The sequence below is a fragment of the Podarcis pityusensis genome (genome assembly GCF_964106645.2).
Source record: "Podarcis pityusensis genome assembly, chromosome: 6".
Lineage (NCBI taxonomy): Eukaryota > Metazoa > Chordata > Lepidosauria > Squamata > Lacertidae > Podarcis > Podarcis pityusensis.
In genome coordinates, this window is record NC_138030.1 from 61769995 (window position 1) to 61789207 (window position 19213).

The following is a 19213-nucleotide window of genomic DNA, read 5'->3' on the forward strand; positions in this document are numbered from 1 at the left end:
GGTAGGACAAAAGAGCAAACAAAGGCTTGTCCTGATTGGTTGGGCGAGGGAAAACTAATGAAGCAAGCCGAGGGAAGGCACGCTGCTGTTGCTAGGTTACACTCCGTACACAGGGTATGGCCTAGTTCTTGCTCTGCCTTTGTAGTTTCCCCTGCCCTTGGGTGCTATCTATGCCAGTAGCTGACCTTATATCTAAGAATAAGAAATGGATCAGGGTTGACTTCTTTGCTCTGCTGTCTGTCTGTCTTAAAAAAAATAAAAAAAATTGCCGCTTAAAAGCTCTTCTATATCAGGATTGCTTTGCCAGGGTAACTTTGTGTTGGCAGATCGCAGCTCAATTCAATTCAACAGTTTGAAAAGGCAAAATGTTCTAACCTTTTATTTTTGTGGTCTTTAGGACAGATTCTGTGGGAGAACATGAGTACTATGAATATGCACTCGAGAGCTTACTTGTTGTTGGAAAGAGAGTTTATAGAACACGAAGAAGCCAAGATCTTTGTGAGTACAGCTGGATTCCCAACCCCCAACCCCTACAACTTTGTTTACAGTGGTCAAGATCAAGACTGAAGTATAACACTGTATCCATCATCATTATAACCCTCCTCATCGTTAATAAGAAATGTAATTTCTTCTCTCTACTGTTCCATAAATCAAGATTATTATTATTATTATTTTAATGTTACACATGGTAAGTGATGTTGAAGAGCCTAACTGGATGAAGTGGGCTAGAAATATTCTAAATAAAAAACAGAGGTGGGGCAGTTTATTATGATTCTTTCTTTAAATGAATTGTGCATTGATTTTGTAACCAAATGATGAAAAATGCTTCTGACTGGGATCCTAACTGATCCTCTGCGTATAGAGAGAATTCTTCCATTTGTAGAGGTGAGAAGGATCTAGTAGACATTCCCACTGATAACATCTTTTTGCCAATTTCTCCTTCCTATACTGCCACATATGGTGGTTCAAAGAGTCCCCCAATTCCCTAGAACAGTTTTTTGAGGGGCAAAGGGGCTCCAGGGAGAAGAAATGAGGTCAATTAAAGTCACCTCCCCATTTCTGCTGGCTCACAGGATGCTCCCACCTGCAGAACTTGAGCTTCTGACCCATCTCCCCCTTTTCTCTGAAAAAGACCTAACTTTCTTCCTCATACTTCTGGAAATGCTGGGAATTAGTTTACTATCATCTCAAAGCTTCTCTGCTAAAGTGCTTAGGATGGTGCATAATAGACCAGCCCTTCCTTCTCCATTTCCTAAGAATAAGGTTGCCATCTTAAAAAACTTCACGACAGGCAGAAACCTTACCGGTACAGCCTTTTGCAGCACAGCAGTGGGATGGTGAGGAATGTTTTGCTTGTTGATCCTCTGCACCATGGTCACTCAGCAGTTAAAAACACAGGAGAGCTAACCTGTGCCAACCCCAAGTGAAAAAGCCGTAGAGTGACCCTTCTGCCATGTAGGGGTTTTCCAGCAATGCCAGAGCAGTAGCAACCACCTAGCCTTCATTTGTGTGGGGACAACTTACAATACAGGGACAACTAACCTTTCTCAGCTCAAGGGCTGCATTTCCAGGGGGTTCATGTCAGTGGTAAGAGGAGACAGAGGCAAAAGTGTACAGAATACACCTCTCCCTCCTTCCCTCCACCTCTCTCCTCCAGGCAAGCAAGAGGCATTATTACAGTGTAAGTGTGGTGGTTAGTGTGTTGGGCTTGACTGGGGAGCCCCGTGTTCAAATCCCCACTCAGGCATAAGGTTCCTTGAGCCAGTCTCTCTCAGCCTAGCCTACTTCATGGATGTTATAAAGAAAAAAATGGGGAAGGGGACAACTGTATGTGTACCACTTTGAGTCCTTCTAGGAGGCAAAATAGAATAGAAATGCAATAAAAATTAATAATTTTTAAAAATCTAACCAGAGAAAAACACTTGAAGGTCACAGAGCTGGACCATTGTGGGATGATGTCAAGGAAGGGGACATGACCAGCTGAAAGCCCCAAGAGCCAAATTGAGGGTCCTTAAGGGCCACAGTCAGTCCCTGGGCCTGAGGTTCTGCAATCTTTTCTAGATGATATCTGTCTCAAGAGACGATGGAGTGCACCTCTGGGGGTGAAGTCAAACCATTGCATTAGCAGCTCTGAAGTGACTTCCCCGGCTTGCAAGCCTGGCCTGCTTGTATGGAGGTCCTCTGCTGCCCAGATGATAAGACCTCCTCTTGCCCTCACTCACTGATGTGGTCCAAAGGAAAGCAGATCAATACATTTGGCACCAGCTTGGCTGCTAGAGTCGCCAGAAGGAGGCATACAAGGTGTCATCCAACCGCCTCAGGGACTCTACTCTGGATTTGTGTAGGGTTTATTATTTAGCCTTTTCTTTTCTCAAAGATATCCCATAAGGCAGCAGGGGCCTAGGATCAGAGTTTTCCTTCTCCTAGATGGGCTACCTTTCTAGGTTGATGAACCCCATCTTCCCCCAGCAGTAGCCAAGCAATTATTATTTCCTTAGTACAAGGTAATGGTATATGTTATACTACTTCTCAATGTAGGGATGGGTTTTTATTATATATCCCTTTTAGTTTTTTCTGGGGGGGAGGGGGAGTAAGAATGTTGTATTGAGAAGATGATTTACATACCTATCCTTAAAGCAATAAATTTAGAATAAGGAATGGACTGTGGAACAATCTGGAGTTAAGATGAACACAGAGGAATGAACCAAATACAGTATGTGAGTTGTGTTGATGAGTTGTTTTGCTTGAGTAGGAATGAAGGGAAATGGTGGGAGAATGCATAGTGTGAAATATTATTTTATCTAAAACATCTGTCCATAGAAAGAATGGATCTTGCAAAGAATGTGGATTCCATCCTTTCCTTAGTAGGAGGCAAATAAAGATGTACATGATAGGAGACTTTTAAAATATTGTAAACACCCTTTGCCTGCGGGGGAGCATGCCCTATCAACTCAAATGAATCTATAAATAATAACTAATTTCACGAGTGATTTAGGTGAATTTATGTGTGCATAAAACAAGGTATGATGATAGATAAAAACTGCAATAAAACAACTTACAGACATACTTTGAGTGAAAATGTACAAAGTAACATGATTCAGATACACCAGGAAATCATGTTTCTCTCTCTCTCTCTCTCTCTCTCTCTCTCTCTCTCTCTCTCACACACACACACACACACACACACACACTATATATATCCAGGTAATGTACAGCCGTATAAAAATTAATAGCAATACAAAACAATTATTAAAGTGACCATTACATAGGCTATCAGCATTCTGTCTGTGTGAATGGAGCCTGTCCAAATGCTGGATTTGCACACCCCCACCCCAATCTTCTCTTCCTCTTTCATGTGATGGAGAAGGAGATGGGAAGCTTCTGCTTCTAATTTTAGACTAACTGTATCTGAACCCAAGGAACTGGGGTTAGTTTAAGTTAAGGTTAGTGAGAATAAGCCAGAATTAAACTGTGGTTTCAGATCCTAGTTTGTTGTCACTAGTCATAATCTGATCAAACCACAGTTCACCAAGTTCAAACATCACAGGGAACTGTGGTTATTTTAAAATCAGAAGCTTATGATCTCCTCTAGCACATGAAAGGAGAAGTAAAGTGATAGTCCCATCAAGTCTGAATTGGGCTGCTTTCATTTTCTTTTCTCAGGGCATTACTGTTGCTCCTGTGGGAGACAGCTTGATGGAATGGGTAGCTGAAATTGAAGGCCTGAAGGATACCTTATGGGAAGGTAGCCATACTGTTTCCTATAAATGTTGTGTTGCACTGTGATATTGCACTGCCAAAACAATTACAAATGCAATGTTTTTAATGTGCCGTTACTACTGCTTGCCAAATATATAACCCTTTACATATAAATGCTTTGCAGTCTCTATTGTGTTCTCTCTTCAATTACGTTGCAATATATTGAGGGGTTATATTATATTGTCCAGTCAGTCTGGAAGTGGAACTTGAATCAATGTCTTCCAGATCTCAGTCCAATACCTTAACAGAAGCATTTCAAGAATAATTTTACTCCTTTCACTCTTTACAATCCAATAAAATATCTATTCCTGTTGTAAACATTTGTCTGGTTTTAACACCAATGAACAATTCACACTGGGTTGTGAATACAGTGTATAGCTTTATTATGTCATGTAGTGCTTCTCAACACAGATTTGAAGCATATATGAGTGTCATTAGGTGTGTAGACAGTCCTTAACTACATGAACAGTGCCAGTGGATTCACTACAGTTAGGTAACATAGGAATATAGGAAGCTGCCTTAGATTCAGTTGGACCATTGGTCCCATGTAGCTCAGTATTATCTGCGATGACTGCTAGTAGCTCTCCAGGTTTCAGACAAGGGACACTCCCAGCACTACCCAGAGTCTTTCCCATTATGTGGAATGAAGCCCACACGCTTGGTGCAAGTATATATGTGAAAATAATTGCTCCTGTGCTTTCATATATTGCATCATGAGTTCAGTCTTAATTTTTCTAAAACTTTGAAATAATAGGTCACCTCCCTGAAATGTTTTGTGATGTAGAAAAAGATAGAAAGAAGAAGAAAAAAGATTTCAGTAACCTTTTGAAATGACTACACATGTATTGATAGCATTGCAAATTTTCAAAAGCAGATGTTTTGCAACTATGAAATATCACAGCATAGGCATTAATATGTCTATATCTTTATGTAAGAAGTGGAATAGCATATAAACTTTAAACACAATGAATTCGAGCTCATTGCTCTATTATTTGCTAATTCAGAGGTGGCTATCCATACAGCTACCATCCCCAACCTGATGCGGTCTAGTTGTTTGGGTCTGCAGCTGCTATAGTCTTTCACCATTGGCCATGCTGGTTGTGGCAGAAGAAAGTGGTACATCTGATAGGCACCAGGTTAGAGAAGGCTATCTTAGAGGTATAAATGTGACACTGTATGCATCTCTCTAAATCCCCTGATGCACCTTAGGCTCCTTCTGCCCGTTCTCTTTCTGTTCCTGTCATCTGCTTTCCTCTCACACATTTGAAGTCCTGTTCACCACAGCAGGAGAGGGAAGGAGTGGGCAACAAGACCAGGAAGAGAGTGGGTGGGAGGAGCTGCAGCTGCCTTATCTCCCATTGCTGCATTAGATTAAAAGGTTTGCATCCGGTGTCTGCATTGCAAAGTAGCAACCCTAGCTATAAATATTTCTAAAAATATGTCAATATAAAGCTACAGTCTGTGCAAGCTTACATGCGAGTTAGGCATATTGATGACAGCAGGACTTATTTCCAAGTAAATGCATGCAATTTGGGGCTACACGTGCACTTAGATGTTCTGATTTATTTATTTTTTGTACTAGGAGCTGAACTCCAACTATCATTAAGGTACACTGAAGAGTACAACAGAGTCCCTCCAAGCATCACTTTCAACACTATTCCGTTCCATCCCAATGGTAAGGATGGCACTGATGGTGATGTCCTTCCCATGGTGGTTGCTTAGCAGCAGAGGCTAGGTGTCCTTGACCCAGTCATGCTCCTAGATTTCAGAGCGGTTCTACTTCAAAGTGCTTTTTAGCAGCTACACATAATTCAAATGCTAAAGCCTTTCCTTAAGGATAGGAATCTATTGACTTGCTACATTTCTCTCAGGTCCTTAGAGCTGCATTTTAGCTTCAAAACAACCCTATAAAGTGGGCTTGCCAAAACCAACCAAAGCTAGCTGTAGTCATTACACCAGTTATAGCTTTCTAATAATTACCTACGTGATAGTTAAACTTCTAGTATAGAAAAGTGTTGTGAATATGTACACTAACCAGATGAGGCAGAAACATTGTTGGTTTGTGGACAGTCTGATCCAGATAGAGGTGTACAGGTTGATTCAGATGCAGTTACAGCCCTGCTGAAGACTCAGTTTCACAGCTTGGGAGTCGCCATTGATCCTGCACAGTTCTTAGAGTCCAAACTGGCAGTGATGACTAGGATTGTCCTTTATGAGCTTCAGCTGGTACTACAATTCTGCCCTTTCCTCCAAATCAGACCTGGCCACTATAATTCATGTACTTATAGACTTGACTGCTGCTTCTGTAGTGCACTCTAAATTGTACTGCTCTTTAAAGACATCTAGAAATTTCAATTAGTACAAAAAGACACTGCTAGGTCTGTGGTTGTTGCCTGTTTGTTGTCAACTGGAGGTAATGGGTCACATTTTTAAAGCACTAAATGGCTTTGGGACCTTGATGCATTAAGTATAGCTTTCTTCCATATGGACTCTTTCATGTACTTTTTAAGTATCTGAGGTCCTGCTCCATTCCCATCCCAACAAGCTGAAGTTTGCTTACTATGTAGGAGAAGATCCTTTTTTAGCAGTAGAGCAGATTCCATAGAACTGGATCCCCAGGCCAGTATTACTGCCTCCCTTTAGACCCACAGGTCAGCATATGTCTTTTTAAGGAGGCCATAGGTGCAGTAACTCTGTTGTCTTTCTGCTTTTTGTATAGATTACTTCTGCTAATACATTTGCAACCCCTTTCAATTTTTATTTTATTTTATCTCTGGTGTTGTGTACTTTTTTGCCTTTATTATGTTGTTTGTTCATTGCTATGACAGTTTTGTTAGTCGCTGTGAATTATTTGATAGAAAGCTAGATACAAATTTTAAATGAAAAATAACTCAGATCTTTAGATATCTGCATAGCTTTCTTTTGTTGTCTAGCTGTAGGGAATAAAACTTATCATAGCCTGTCTAGCATAATTCTGATACAAAGTTTCAACTGTCTTATTGGCATATAAGTGTATGAACCTCCATTCTGAGCATTAATGATTTGTCTTCCATGCAAGTGGACCCAAAGACTGGAAGACCTTGTCTGGATTTTCTAGATGATCCTACCAAGTGGGACAGCAAACTTACAATGACTAGTATCCTACTTTGTATCCAGGTAAAGAAAGAACCGTGCAAAAAATAATTTATCTTACTTTTCTTTTGTTATGAGGATAATTGGGGTCTGATGCCAGGATCCAAATAGCTTACTTAGGTTCATGTAATAGGTTTCCATGAGTCCAGTGAAGTCCCTGCCACCGCTCACTATTTGAAAATGTGTTCACTCTCCCTCCCATAGCACAAACTGTTTATGAAGCTTCTCTCGGTTTTACAAGTTTCAGAATCAGTTTGCTGGTTAGTAGGAGAGAGGGCCCATAAGGGAAAAAGTATAGCACACATGCACCAGCTTCAAAGAATTGTTTTCTCATTTTTTTGGATTCCAGTCACAGTATTGATTTCAAACCTAAATTGTATTTGTACAAAGCAGGAACCGTTATTCATATATTTGTTTCATTGAACGCCATAGCAGTTTGCTATTGATTTTCATAGTCAAAACATGGAACCCAAAAAGAAAGGAAATCTGTTTCAATCGAGAAGTAGTTGTTGCTTTGGATGTAATATATCAGCAGTTTTGTACAAACTCATTTCTTTGGCCCCATTTTCCAATTAAGGTATGAAATGTGGAACTCAATTTTGTTCATCTTTTGTTAATTCACCTCATTTTGCTCATGTGCTTCACTTACTCCTTATTAGCCTTGTCTGAAACAGCTTGGATAAAACTGTTGTGAGAAGCAATAAAATAAAAGCAGAAAAAGGCCACCTTTTAAAAGCTGTAGCAGTAACTTCTTAATTTGGATAAGAATTTAATCTGTATGTGAATTATGTTTCAGACAGAACTTCAGACAGTTCTAATGGTGAACATGAATAGCCTAGCTGCAGCTTTTACCAGTTCTATCTTTCATATGTTCTTTCTGTCACTCTTTCACAAGCAAACCAGTGTGGGCAAAGTAATCAACATGGCTAACTTTCCATCATGAATTTTTGAGTGTTCTGGGACAAAATGTGCCTACATTTCTTTGGTGCCGCGCAAAGACACCCAGCTGAATCTTGTTGGGGAACCCTGAGAAAAAGCTGTGAGTGAATTCCTATCTTCTGTGTGCAGAGTATTAGACTGCACACACCCCGTACATTTAAAGCACACACACACACACACCAAAAAAAGAATCATGGGAACTGTAGTGCACCCCTCACAAAGCTGCCCTTAACAAACTGCAGTTACCAGGAGTCCATCTGGGGCTGGATGTGCTTTAAAAGTATGGTGTATGTGCAGCCTAACGCTCTACACACGCAAGATAGGAATTCACCCGTAGATTTTTCTCATGGCGGGACTGGCAGCAATCACCTCTGTAAGGAAGTTGAGGCTGCAAAGTCGCTTCCCTGTTAACTGGTTTAGCCATAGAGAGATCTGGCTCACTCCACTGCCCCCCCCCCATTACTCCACGTCTGCCACTCAGCCATGGCAGTCAGGAGTGGCATGGTTTAGGCAAACAGAGCAGAACGGTGGGAGGTGGAGGCTGACCATACTGTTTTCCTTGTACATACACACACACAGCAGGATTTGCCAAAGAAGCAAATGTTTGTATCCTTCTTTACAGTCATGAAATGCTTTTACTTTCTCTGAATTCTGGTGATTCATAAAGCTTTATAAACTGGTACGCCCATGTATCTCCCTGCAGGTTTTGCTGTCTATTCCAGTTTTGAAAAATCCAGTGAACTTGGAGGCAGCTCATTTGCTGAAGAACAATTATCCCCTGTATAGGAAAAAAGTTATACAGTGTGTCAAAACTAGCCAGCACCTAGACGGTAATAAACCTCCATGCTTTATGCTTTTAGTCATAAATATATTCTTTGAGCACCATGGGGAGTTTTAGAAGAACCCGTTTAAATGGCTTTCTTAAAAAACCACTATTTTACACAAGGCAGTAAATTTTAATTAGTGTGATTGGCAATGTAACTTGAGTATGGGTTCTCTAGGCAGATCTATGATCTCACAAAGCATATTTGCCAGGCAGTGTTCAGAGGTGATGCAGAGGTCATGAGCTGGGAAATGAAGCAAGGGCAACACTGGAACAGGAGAAAGTTAGAGTTGTTAGCCAGTGATTTCTTTAGATGCCACATTTACCCTACAGCATGACCCACAATGAAAAGTAACCACATAGCAATGCCACTATTTTGCTACTACTTTACATTGAGGTTTGAGCCCAAGTAAATATTGACATTGGAACTGAGATGTATCCTGCACCTTCCATGTATTCTGATCTCACCTGAGCAGATCAAATATGTAATATAATTCAGACACGTTAAAATATGTGTAACTATAGGCCACATTCACTGGACCTCCAAGAGCAGCCTTTGTCAACCGTGGGTCCCCAGATTTTGTTGGACTACAACCAGGACTTTTTTTCAGTGGGAACTCACTGGAACTCAGTTCTGGCACCTCTCTTGTGGGTTCCAGCACCTCCAGTCATTCTAAGAGAACGAGGGAGGCCTTCATGGTGAGTTCTGGCACCTCTTTTTCTAGAAAAATAGCACTGACTACAACTCGCATCATTTCGTTCCAGCATGGCCAGTGGTCAAAGATGATGGGAATTGCAGTTAAAGAACATAGGGGGACCCAAGATTGAAAAAGGCTGAGCACAAGGGTGGTTTGGTCTTCATATGGCAAGACCCTATATGAGCATTCTTTCCTTGAGGTTGTGTTTGACTGGAGGATGCGGTTCTCAGCTGGGGTAGTTGTAGCATTATTACTATACAACAGGCCTCCTGGGTCAAGACATCATTTTTATTCTGCACCTGTGATGTGAATGGGTTTGTTCAGACAAGTTAGAATCCGTTCAGGTCTTCATTGACCCCATACAATTTCCTATGGGTTGGCACTAAGTATGGGGCAGCCTCAAAAGCCAGACAGGATGAAATGAGGCACTTGTTGCACATGGTATGTAGACAATTTGCCACTGCACTTTGAATGGTCATAGCAGTACTTCTTCAAGCTGCGGTGATTGTGCAAACTGCAGCAGTTGCATGTCCACCTCACACTTGCAAACACCAATTCACAGAACCATTGCATCCATGTAGTTTTGGCCAGGTTTTGAGACCACTGACATTCCTGTGCACTGGGTTCAACTGCATCTGAACTATGTATTAGTGTGCCCTTTGAGGGGGGGCATGATAGGATTGTAAGTGCCCAGAACATTAAGGATAAGCAAATCACATATTTTTAAAAGTTGCTCTCTTTATAGCTATCAGTTTGGAAAGATCTCTCAGCACATTCAGGCGTCCCCAGGAAGATGAAGAATATGGCCAAGAAAGGTAATAAATTATGATTAAGAGGCTGTAAATGGGCCACAAAAAGCTTCCAATTTTATAACCATCCAAATTAGGGTAACTGTATAAATTAACTCCTTTTGTATATTTCTGGTTGATCAGTTGGTTGGTTAATTGGTTAATTAGAAAACTAGTAAGCCACCCTTCAGAAAAAAATATATCAGGATAACAATAAAATGATAGAAACAATAAAGATATAAAACCTCTATAAGTTGAAACAGTGGAAGAAGCATTAGAACAAAACCATAAATATTTAGCAGGATGGATAAAACCATAATAATAATAACTGTTTATTATGGCTGAGTTTGTGTGTAACAGCTAAATTTAGTGTTACATGCATGAGCCTCCGCAAGCCCAAGTGAAGCCATAGGCTGAAATGTTCCCCACTCCCTTCCTCCCATGTGACTGGGAGAAGGATTGAACTGTGATTCAGTATCACATTCCACAATTCATTGCTTGTCACTACATATTGTTTAGAGCTTAAAACACTAGTGTGAGCATCTTAAATTAAGCTTAGAAATGAACCGGCAGCCAATGCAGCTGTTTTAGAGGAAGGTTTATACGAATTCTAAAGGCAACCCTATCCAGTAATCTGGTCACTGCATTTTGAACCAGTTGACGTTTCTGATTTGTCTTCAAGGGCAGCCCCACATAGAATGCATAGCAGTAATCTGGTCTGAAAGTTACCAGAGCGTGGAATACTGTGTCCAAATCATCTCTGTCCTGAGGCACCGTTGCCAATAACCAAATGTAGCTAGAAACAGCTGAGCCACTGAGGCCAGCTGGGCCTCAGGTGACAATATTGGTTCCAGGAGTACCCTCAAGCTACAAACATGCCCCTTCCTGAACTCCATCCATTCCCACCAGAATTTCTGTGGTAGAAAAATATTGGGACAGTTTTATGGGGCAGGAGAGCAAAAATCTTTAGAGTTGAGGGTACTAGGAAAGTAAAGAGGTGTCAGCCTTGTTGTTAGTGGCTGAAGAAGGTTCAGAGTTGAACAGTTTCTCACAACTTTAAATAAAGAGGGAAGTATAAAGTCTTTGAAGAGCAGCTGCTAACATCTTACAGGACAGCAGAAGCAAAAGCGGAGGAAAGAGCAGGGCAGGAACATCAAATATACCAAGAATAATGATGTTCTTTGTGCTCAAGATTCTTGTCATTTTATAAGATACGTTGCTGGTCTCCTTCCTCTTGAATTCTTTGAAGCCTGCTGAAATATCTGTGGTAGTAACATGCCCAGAGGGTTTTTTGGAGCTCCTATACATGGCTCCCTCTGTTTGGCTTATTTATAAAATTATGCTGCTGCTTTTATTTTTAATTATTCAATTATTTGATTTGGTGATAGGCCTATTTTACTGAAGTATGTCCAACAGTGAATAAGACACTGAACGCCCTAGGCACTAAGCTATACAAAGGCTGCATACAACTCTGCCTGCTTTCTCATAGTGTCCCCCTGCCAGAGAGAGAGACCATCCTTTTTTTCTTCATTTACACCGGACCGAAAGTCAGGAAAGAGCCCGCTGCCTAGCTCTCACCTGTTTGTTTGTTTGTTTGTTTGTTTGTTTGTTTGTTTGTTTGAATGACATGATTATACTTTTCTTTAAACACAGCACAGCATAGCTTGCTTCTGAATTTCTGAGAAGCCATAACCTGCCCTGTGTTATAGCCAAGTGTGTTGGTGTGTTTCTGATGACTTTATCAGAGGAAGAGGGAAAAGCTTTCAGTTGGAATTTCAGTGCAGCTCTGGGGGTCTTTAAATGCAATCGTTAGGGGTGAAAATGTAAAGTTTCAGTATCTTTATAAACTCCCCCCCTACACACACACACTAGTTTTTGGCATCACGGAGCCAGCACAGGCAATCTCACAGCCATTGCACCCAGAATGTTTCATTCTGTGGAAGAACCTTCTTGGTCCTTAATTCAGCAAAGCGGGAGGGGGGGGGCGGGGGAGTCTAGGTAGGCCTATGGGATGCTAACTTGCCCCTCCCATGCTCATTTCTGAGGTGATTGCCTCAGTTTGCCTAATGGTAAGGCTGGCCCTGATCTTGAGGCACCATCTACTTCATGTGGGCTGTCCATCACTTTACAGAAACTGGACTGCCATCTCTCAGGGAAGCTTCAGTTGTATGCTGCATTACAGATTCTCCATTACAGATCCTGCATTGAGCAAGTGGCTGGACTAAATTGCCTCCAAGGTCCTTTCCAACACTGGTTCTATTCTATGACTCAAAATACATCATTTCCATTGTTTCTGATATAAGACGAATTCAGTATTTATTGTGTTAGATTTTTTTAAAAAAACAAAGACCAGATCACAGATGGAAGTTAACTGCTTTTCTTTTTTTATGTGATCTCTTTCTACAAACAGGATCATGTAGAGAAGCAGGAATATGAATAAGATTTTCCATAGATATTGCCATCCTGCAAAATTTTTAAAATGCTACCAATTTTTTTTATATAAAAAAAGTCTGGATTGCTAGCAGCCTGATTCACATGGAGGTTTGTGAGTCGTGTACAGAGGGAAAAAATTGAGGGGAAAATGGTTGGTTCATATGTGAACTTACTTTGCTAAACACATCCCTAATATGAATTTTTGAGGCTTATTTCTCTTGATGTTGTCCAAACAAGTTATAAGGTCATTTTTCTTAGTTTTGGGGCAGGAGATTCATACAAAGGGATTTGGGAAATAACCAATCCAGCTCACTCAAACTGGGTGCAAATATGTAGGCCTGTGTTTCGTTAAAGTCATACTGTTTGTCTTTGTGTGGAAAGGGAGCAGTAAGAAATGTGGTCCTTTCAAGCCTCCTTTCTTTTTCATTTTCTTGCTGATTCTGTTGCTTTGTAGAACATTCTGCCAGAAAACCTGTGTCAGATAGCTAATTGCATAATCCTCTCTGAAAACTCATCCTTCTCCCAAATGTATATTTTCAGATATGTTACCTCCATATCGTATGAAGAATATTACTGGACATGGTATAAATTGGCCACATCAAAAGCTGCAGAAGAGTTTAAAAGCCCAGGTAAGCTGATGCTTTTGGCTTAGCAAAAACTAAAGATAGCAAGCCTGATTCTGATCTTGTGCTAGATTTGAGTAAGTGCAAGGGCTCATTCTCATGACCTCCCAGTATGGCAGCTGAAGTTTTAAGTCAGGCCACACAAACTTTCAGGAGCAATGCCATACACTAAGGAAATTTTTGAATGAAAGCTGGCTCATGACTTTGTGAGATTTTGGTTAGTCTTATTAAAGGTATTATAACACTGTAGCTTCTGGAGCAGTTGCTTTTTTTTGTTATGGACAAACGTAGCTACCTTCTTTTTAAGATGGTTGGATGGCGGCTAACAGATTGAGGTTGAATCCTGACAAGACAGAAGTACTGTTCTTGGGGGACAGGAGGCGGGCAGGTGTGGAGGATTCCCTGGTCCTGAATGGGGTAACTGTGCCCCTGAAGGACCAGGTGCGCAGCCTGGGAGTCATTTTGGACTCGCAGCTGTCCATGGAGACAGAGGTTAAATCTGTGTCCAGGGCAGCTGTTTACCAGCTCCATCTGGTACGCAGGCTGAGACCCTATCTGCCTGCGGACTGTCTTACCAGAGTGGTGCATGCTCTAGTTATCTCCCACTTGGACTACTGCAATGCGCTCTACGTGGGGCTACCTTTGAAGGTGACCCGGAAACTACAACTAATCCAGAACGCGGCAGCTATACTGGTGACTGGGAGCGGCCGCCAAGACCTCATAACACCGGTCTTAAAAGACCTACATTGGCTCCCAGTACGTTTCCGAGCACAATTCAAAGTATTGGTGCTGACCTTTAAAGCCCTAAACGGCCTCGGTCCAGTATACCTGAAGGAGCGTCTCCACCCCATCGTTCTGCCCGGACACTGAGATCCAGCACCGAGGGCCTTCTGGAAGTTCCCTCACTGCGAGAAGCCAAGTTACAGGAAACCAGGCAGAGGGCCTTCTCGGTAGTGGCGCCCTCCCTGTGGAACGCCCTCCCACCAGATGTCAAAGAGAACAACAACTGCCAGACTTTTAGAAGACATCTGAAGGCAGCCCTGTTTAGGGAAGCTTTTAATGTTTGATGTATTAGAGGATTTTAATAATTTTTTTGGAAGCCGCCCAGAGTGGCTGGGGAAGCCCAGCCGGATGGGCAGGGTACAAATAATAAATTCTTCTTCTTCTTCTTCTTCTTCTTCTTCTTCTTCTTCTTCTTCTTCTTCTTCTTATTTAAAGTTGCATGTATGTGCCAGTACCACATGATTGATATTTTTCACCCACCGTGTGCTCTTGAAATGCTCAAGTGATATGTAGGAGCAAGACTGGTGCAATACATTGTGTCACCTGAGGCAGACAGTGGCCATCATCCCTCCCCCCCCCCCATTTCCTCTACCTCTGCTGTTGGTTCCCCTCCTCCTTTCCCTTCTGCTGCCACTGTTACCCCTTCCTTGCCTCAACTAGTTACATTAAACTTAACTTCAGGAGTGCCAGCTTGGTCCTGCGACCATGGATGCCCGGGGCTGTGGGTGCCATGCAGTGTGCATGGCCCTAGCACTGGAATTTGTGGGTGCCCAGTCCCTTCATAGGGAATTTTGTGGGTGCTTGGACACCCAGGGCCCCAGGGAGTTGGCACCTACGCTTAAGTTTAAACAGAATTTCTAGCTGTTGCTGCAAAATCAATGGCAGCACAGGCATTCTCCCAGTCACCTTTTTCAAAATGCCTTTGCTCTTCCTCAGAGCATGGCAGGGGGAAGAAGGGGTTGTACTGAAGCTTCTTGCTGCTCTGATGTAGCAGCAGCAGGGCTGGTAGATAGGGGACCAGTTTGCCATTCCCCCAAACAGAATTTTTGAAAACTAAAAACATGTACACAGAACAATTCTAATAATAAGTTAGAATTTAAAATAGCAGCAGTAATAGAGCGAGAAATAGAAGTCACTAGTGTCTATGAAAATTGGTTATACCCTGTCTCCTGAATAATAAAAGGTTGGTGGCTCAGTTACTCGCCAAGGAAAGGCATTCTACAAATGGGACACAAACACTGAGAAGGTCATTTTCCTGGTTGCTGTCTTCCTAATGTCATCTGGCAGAAACACCCATAGAAGAAACCATGAAACATGTCTTAAATTCACTTTTGTATATAGGATTTTATTTAGGGTTCATGTTGCTCGCTGAAGTTTTCCTTTAGCATTCCTTCAACTTTCATACTATGCTGAAAGGCATAGTATGTTTAAGGATCAGGCTTGTCGTTCAGACCCTTATTGTTTCCACTAAACATAATTGTTCTCCTGTTGAAACTGTTGGCAATTCTCTTTCTAGTGTTTGAAGACCCAAACTTCATAGGAAACCGCTATGGATGGAGGGCAGAAAATGTGGACAAAGGACAATGGGATAGTCTTACGTAGGTATCTTATGAAAAGTCAAATTGTGCACATCTAGAAGCAGCAAAATATGGTGCCAAATTTGGGGTCTTGGTGTTATAGTGATTATATATGCAAAATGTCTTTGTGAGGGTATCCGCAGTAAATCAAAATGTATGCTTTGAATTATGAAGCCACAGGGCTTCATAATACATAATCATGTAGCAATAATAATAATACGGTGTAAGGTCTCCATCAGCAATGAGTTCACCTATCTCTTTTGTGAAAGTTTAACAGCAGAAAGAAAGAAAGAAAGAAAGAAAGAAAGAAAGAAAGAAAGAAAGAAACTTCTGGGGTGTTTGAAGCAGGGGTTCCCAAAAGTTCATAATGCTGTTGTTCAGAATGCAAATTTGTCTCGCTTAAATGCTCAGATGTATTATGAATTCAGCATTGTTTTCTTGAGAGGTCTTCTCTGGGTCAAAATATAAAAGGAGATTATGGATATGCATGAGCTGTAAGTTTTTAACTGCTCTTCAAAATTTCATTTCTATTTTCATCCCAGTCCTAGGTGCTAATTGTTCCAGGGAACTATGCAGTTCTGAAGTTACAGCACATCTCGAGGCAGCTCCTGAGCCTTGGGAGCAAGGGAGCTCAGCAATCCTTGAACTTGTCTGTCCAAATGAGCAAAACCTTGACAGGGTTTCCTTATAATTTCTTTCTGTAAACCCTTTCATTAGTCCATGTCACCCTAGTTAGACTCTTAGGGTAGGGTTCCTTCGTGTCAAGTGGCTGCTGAAAACTCATTGAAAATATAGGCACCTTTTGACAATAGTAAAAGCAAAAAGAAAACTGAAATGACATGTTTGACTCAGAATTAGTTTTGGGGACAATTCTCTTTATTATTTTATCCAATGTGTGTGGTTGCTGCCTCCTAAGTAGATTTAAAATCTTCTCTTCTTCTTTGTGTCTGTTTGGGATTGGGAGAAGAGGCTTGTATTTCCAGTATGCCTCTGATACCAGGTACTGGGGATATAATGCTCATGTCCTGTTTGTGGTCTCCGTGCATCTGGTTGGCCACTGTGAGAACAGAATGCTGAATTACTTAGGGCTTTGGTCTGATCGGGCCCTTCTTATGTTCTTAATTATTTGTGGAAGACTATCAAGTTGCAGGAGGCCCATACCTGTCCCTATGGATCTCCAAATAATCTTGCCTTTATTTGTTTTTGTGACTCAGTTCAGTGTTCCTTTAGTCCACTGGCTCTATAGAAAATGGCTTTTGGTGGCACAGAGGACTAAATGGACAGTATTGTTTTGCTGCCTTCAAACAACTGAGTATCTGAGAAATAAATTGTCAATAACTCTACCTGTCACCCAGCCTGGCCCTCCTTTGTTACACATAACAGTTACTGCTTCGTTTCTGTCTCTAATCACTGATCTTAGTGCCTCTGTATCTCCACAAGGAGCATCATCAGGGTCAGGATACAGCACTCAACCAAGTAAATTTGCAATATTTCACATTTTGTCTCATTAAGGAGAGGAGGAGTGGACAAGGAAGTTGACTGCTAGTGGATTCCTCTGATTTCCCCAATACTGCAACCAGCCCTCCTTTAGCTGCTACTTATTTTTCCCTGTCATTTTCAATACTTGCATATGACAGAATATGCAGAATGGGCTGGTCCTGGGGCTGTGTGGGGAGTGCGTCCTCATCCTTATAAAGGCCAATCATTCCATTTTATTTGGAACTTGCTCTGGGGACAGAGAAGCATGTGCACTCCTGTCCCTCTGACCCCAGAGCAAATAATCAGTCAGTCTGATTATAATGTCTAAAGGTTATAGAATAGATTATACACATATGGAAGAATCTATTTTACCTGACTTGCACTATGTATTTAATGTGTGTTTTGAAACATGCTGAAGAAGATTGCAACTAATTATTTCATATATATGTTTATATATACAGGGCAGGGAAAGGCACTTCACCAGATAGTTTTGCCCACAAACTCGCAGAAACTCTATGAATATCTAATTTGAAGTTCAAATTGAAGGAAAGCAAACTATGGGACTAAATGAGTTTATTTTTCTTTCTGAAGAAACTCGAGGAATATAGGGTTAATTTTTCTTTGACACAACTTCCTTGTTTTATTTCCCTTAACAGAAGTTCTTTGTGTTATGCATTTGATAATTGCTTCATTATGTAGCACCACAGCATCCTACGTGACCCAAGAAAACATTCCAAAAAACTGAGAACGTCCTTTTTGACCCATCTGTCCATTTTTTACTTTAAAAAAAATGCAGCATGAACAGGCTGGAGCTGTTTGAGAAAGCAGCATTTGCTGTGAATCAGAGCAGCTTTCTCATGTTAACTTCATAGGAACATGAAAGGAACTTGCTATGATCCCCCACCCGTTTGAATTTGCCTGAGTGAAATGGCCACCTCCCACTGCCATCTGGCGGTAGCAGACAGACACTTTCCAAGCTGGTCTCCTTTTTATTTGTTGCTTCATTTGGTTGGCAAAAAGCTGATTCCCCTAAATATTGCATGTCCAGATGAGGACGGCTGCAATCCAGTTTTGCTTGTAGTGAAAAAGTTGTCTGCGTGGCTGACCCTGTTGTGTCGCAGCATAAAGCCATACCTGAAGGCAGAGATTGGCGTCTGAATGGTGTAGCAAGGCATCTTAGAATGTTGTCTTTTGCAGGGAAGTGCCAATTGGGTTCAGCTTCAGGCAGGAAATGCCTTGAGGTGGCATTGGCTGCCTGAGGAGCACTTCAGCATGAGCAGAGATATGTCATAGGCATCTTGAGCTAAGTGCTTAAAAGCAATAATTCAGTACAGGCTTCTAAGTAAGCTCTGCTCAAGGATGAAGCACTCAAGCATGTATTTTGAGTGTTTTGCTAGTATATTGACTATATTAAGTTTATACAATGTATTGTGTGTTGTTGTTTAGTCGTTTAGTCGTGTCCGACTCTTCATGACCCCGTGGACCAGAGCACGCCAGGCACTCCTGTCTTCTACTGCGTCCCGCAGTTTGGTCAGGCTCATGTTTGTAACTTCGAGAACACTGTCCAACCATCTCGTCCTCTGTCATCCCCTTCTCCTTGTGCCCTCCATCTTTCCCAACATCAGGGTCTTTTCCAGGGAGTCTTCTCTTCTCATGAGGTGGCCAAAGTATTGGAGCCTCAGCTTCAGGATCTGTCCTTCCAGTGAGCACTCAGGGCTGATTTCCTTAAGAATGGATAAGTTTGATCTTCTTGCAGTCCATGGGACTCTCAAGAGTCTCCTCCAGCACCATAATTCAAAATTATCAATTCTTCGGCAATCAGCCTTCTTGATGGTCCAGCTCTCACTTCCATACATCACTACTGGGAAAACCATGGCTTTAACTATACGGACCTTTGTTGGCAAGGTGATGTCTCTGCTTTTTAAGATGCTGTCTAGGTTTGCCATCGCCTTTCTGCCAAGGAGCAGGCGTCTTTTAATTTTGTGACTGCTGTCTCCATCTGCAATTATCATGGAGCCCAAAAAAGTAAAATCTCTCACTGCCTCCATTTCTTCCCCTTCTATTTGCCAGGAGGTGATGGGACCAGTGGCCATGATCTTCGTTTTTTTGATGTTGAGCTTCAGACCATATTTTGCGCTCTCCTCTTTCACCCTCATTAAAAGGTTCTTTAATTCCTCCT

The 19213-nt window shown here is 41.6% G+C and overlaps 1 protein-coding gene across 4 annotated transcripts in view; it reads left to right on the forward strand.

The window, feature by feature from the left end:
• Positions 1–71: 71 nt before the first annotated feature.
• Positions 72–19213, forward strand: part of UBE2U (ubiquitin conjugating enzyme E2 U) — a 33106-nt gene continuing 13964 nt past the window's right edge. For 3 of the 4 annotated variants that reach the window (XM_081011855.1, XM_081011854.1, XM_081011853.1), the window contains exons 1-9: positions 121–308; positions 398–498; positions 3664–3745; positions 5342–5434; positions 6818–6915; positions 8534–8660; positions 10097–10166; positions 13113–13201; positions 15495–15576. In XM_081011855.1, coding sequence (XP_080867981.1) covers positions 418–498; positions 3664–3745; positions 5342–5434; positions 6818–6915; positions 8534–8660; positions 10097–10166; positions 13113–13201; positions 15495–15576 — 722 coding nt within the window. In that variant the 5' untranslated portion in view covers positions 121–308; positions 398–417. The other variant, XM_081011856.1, reaches the window with a different exon arrangement.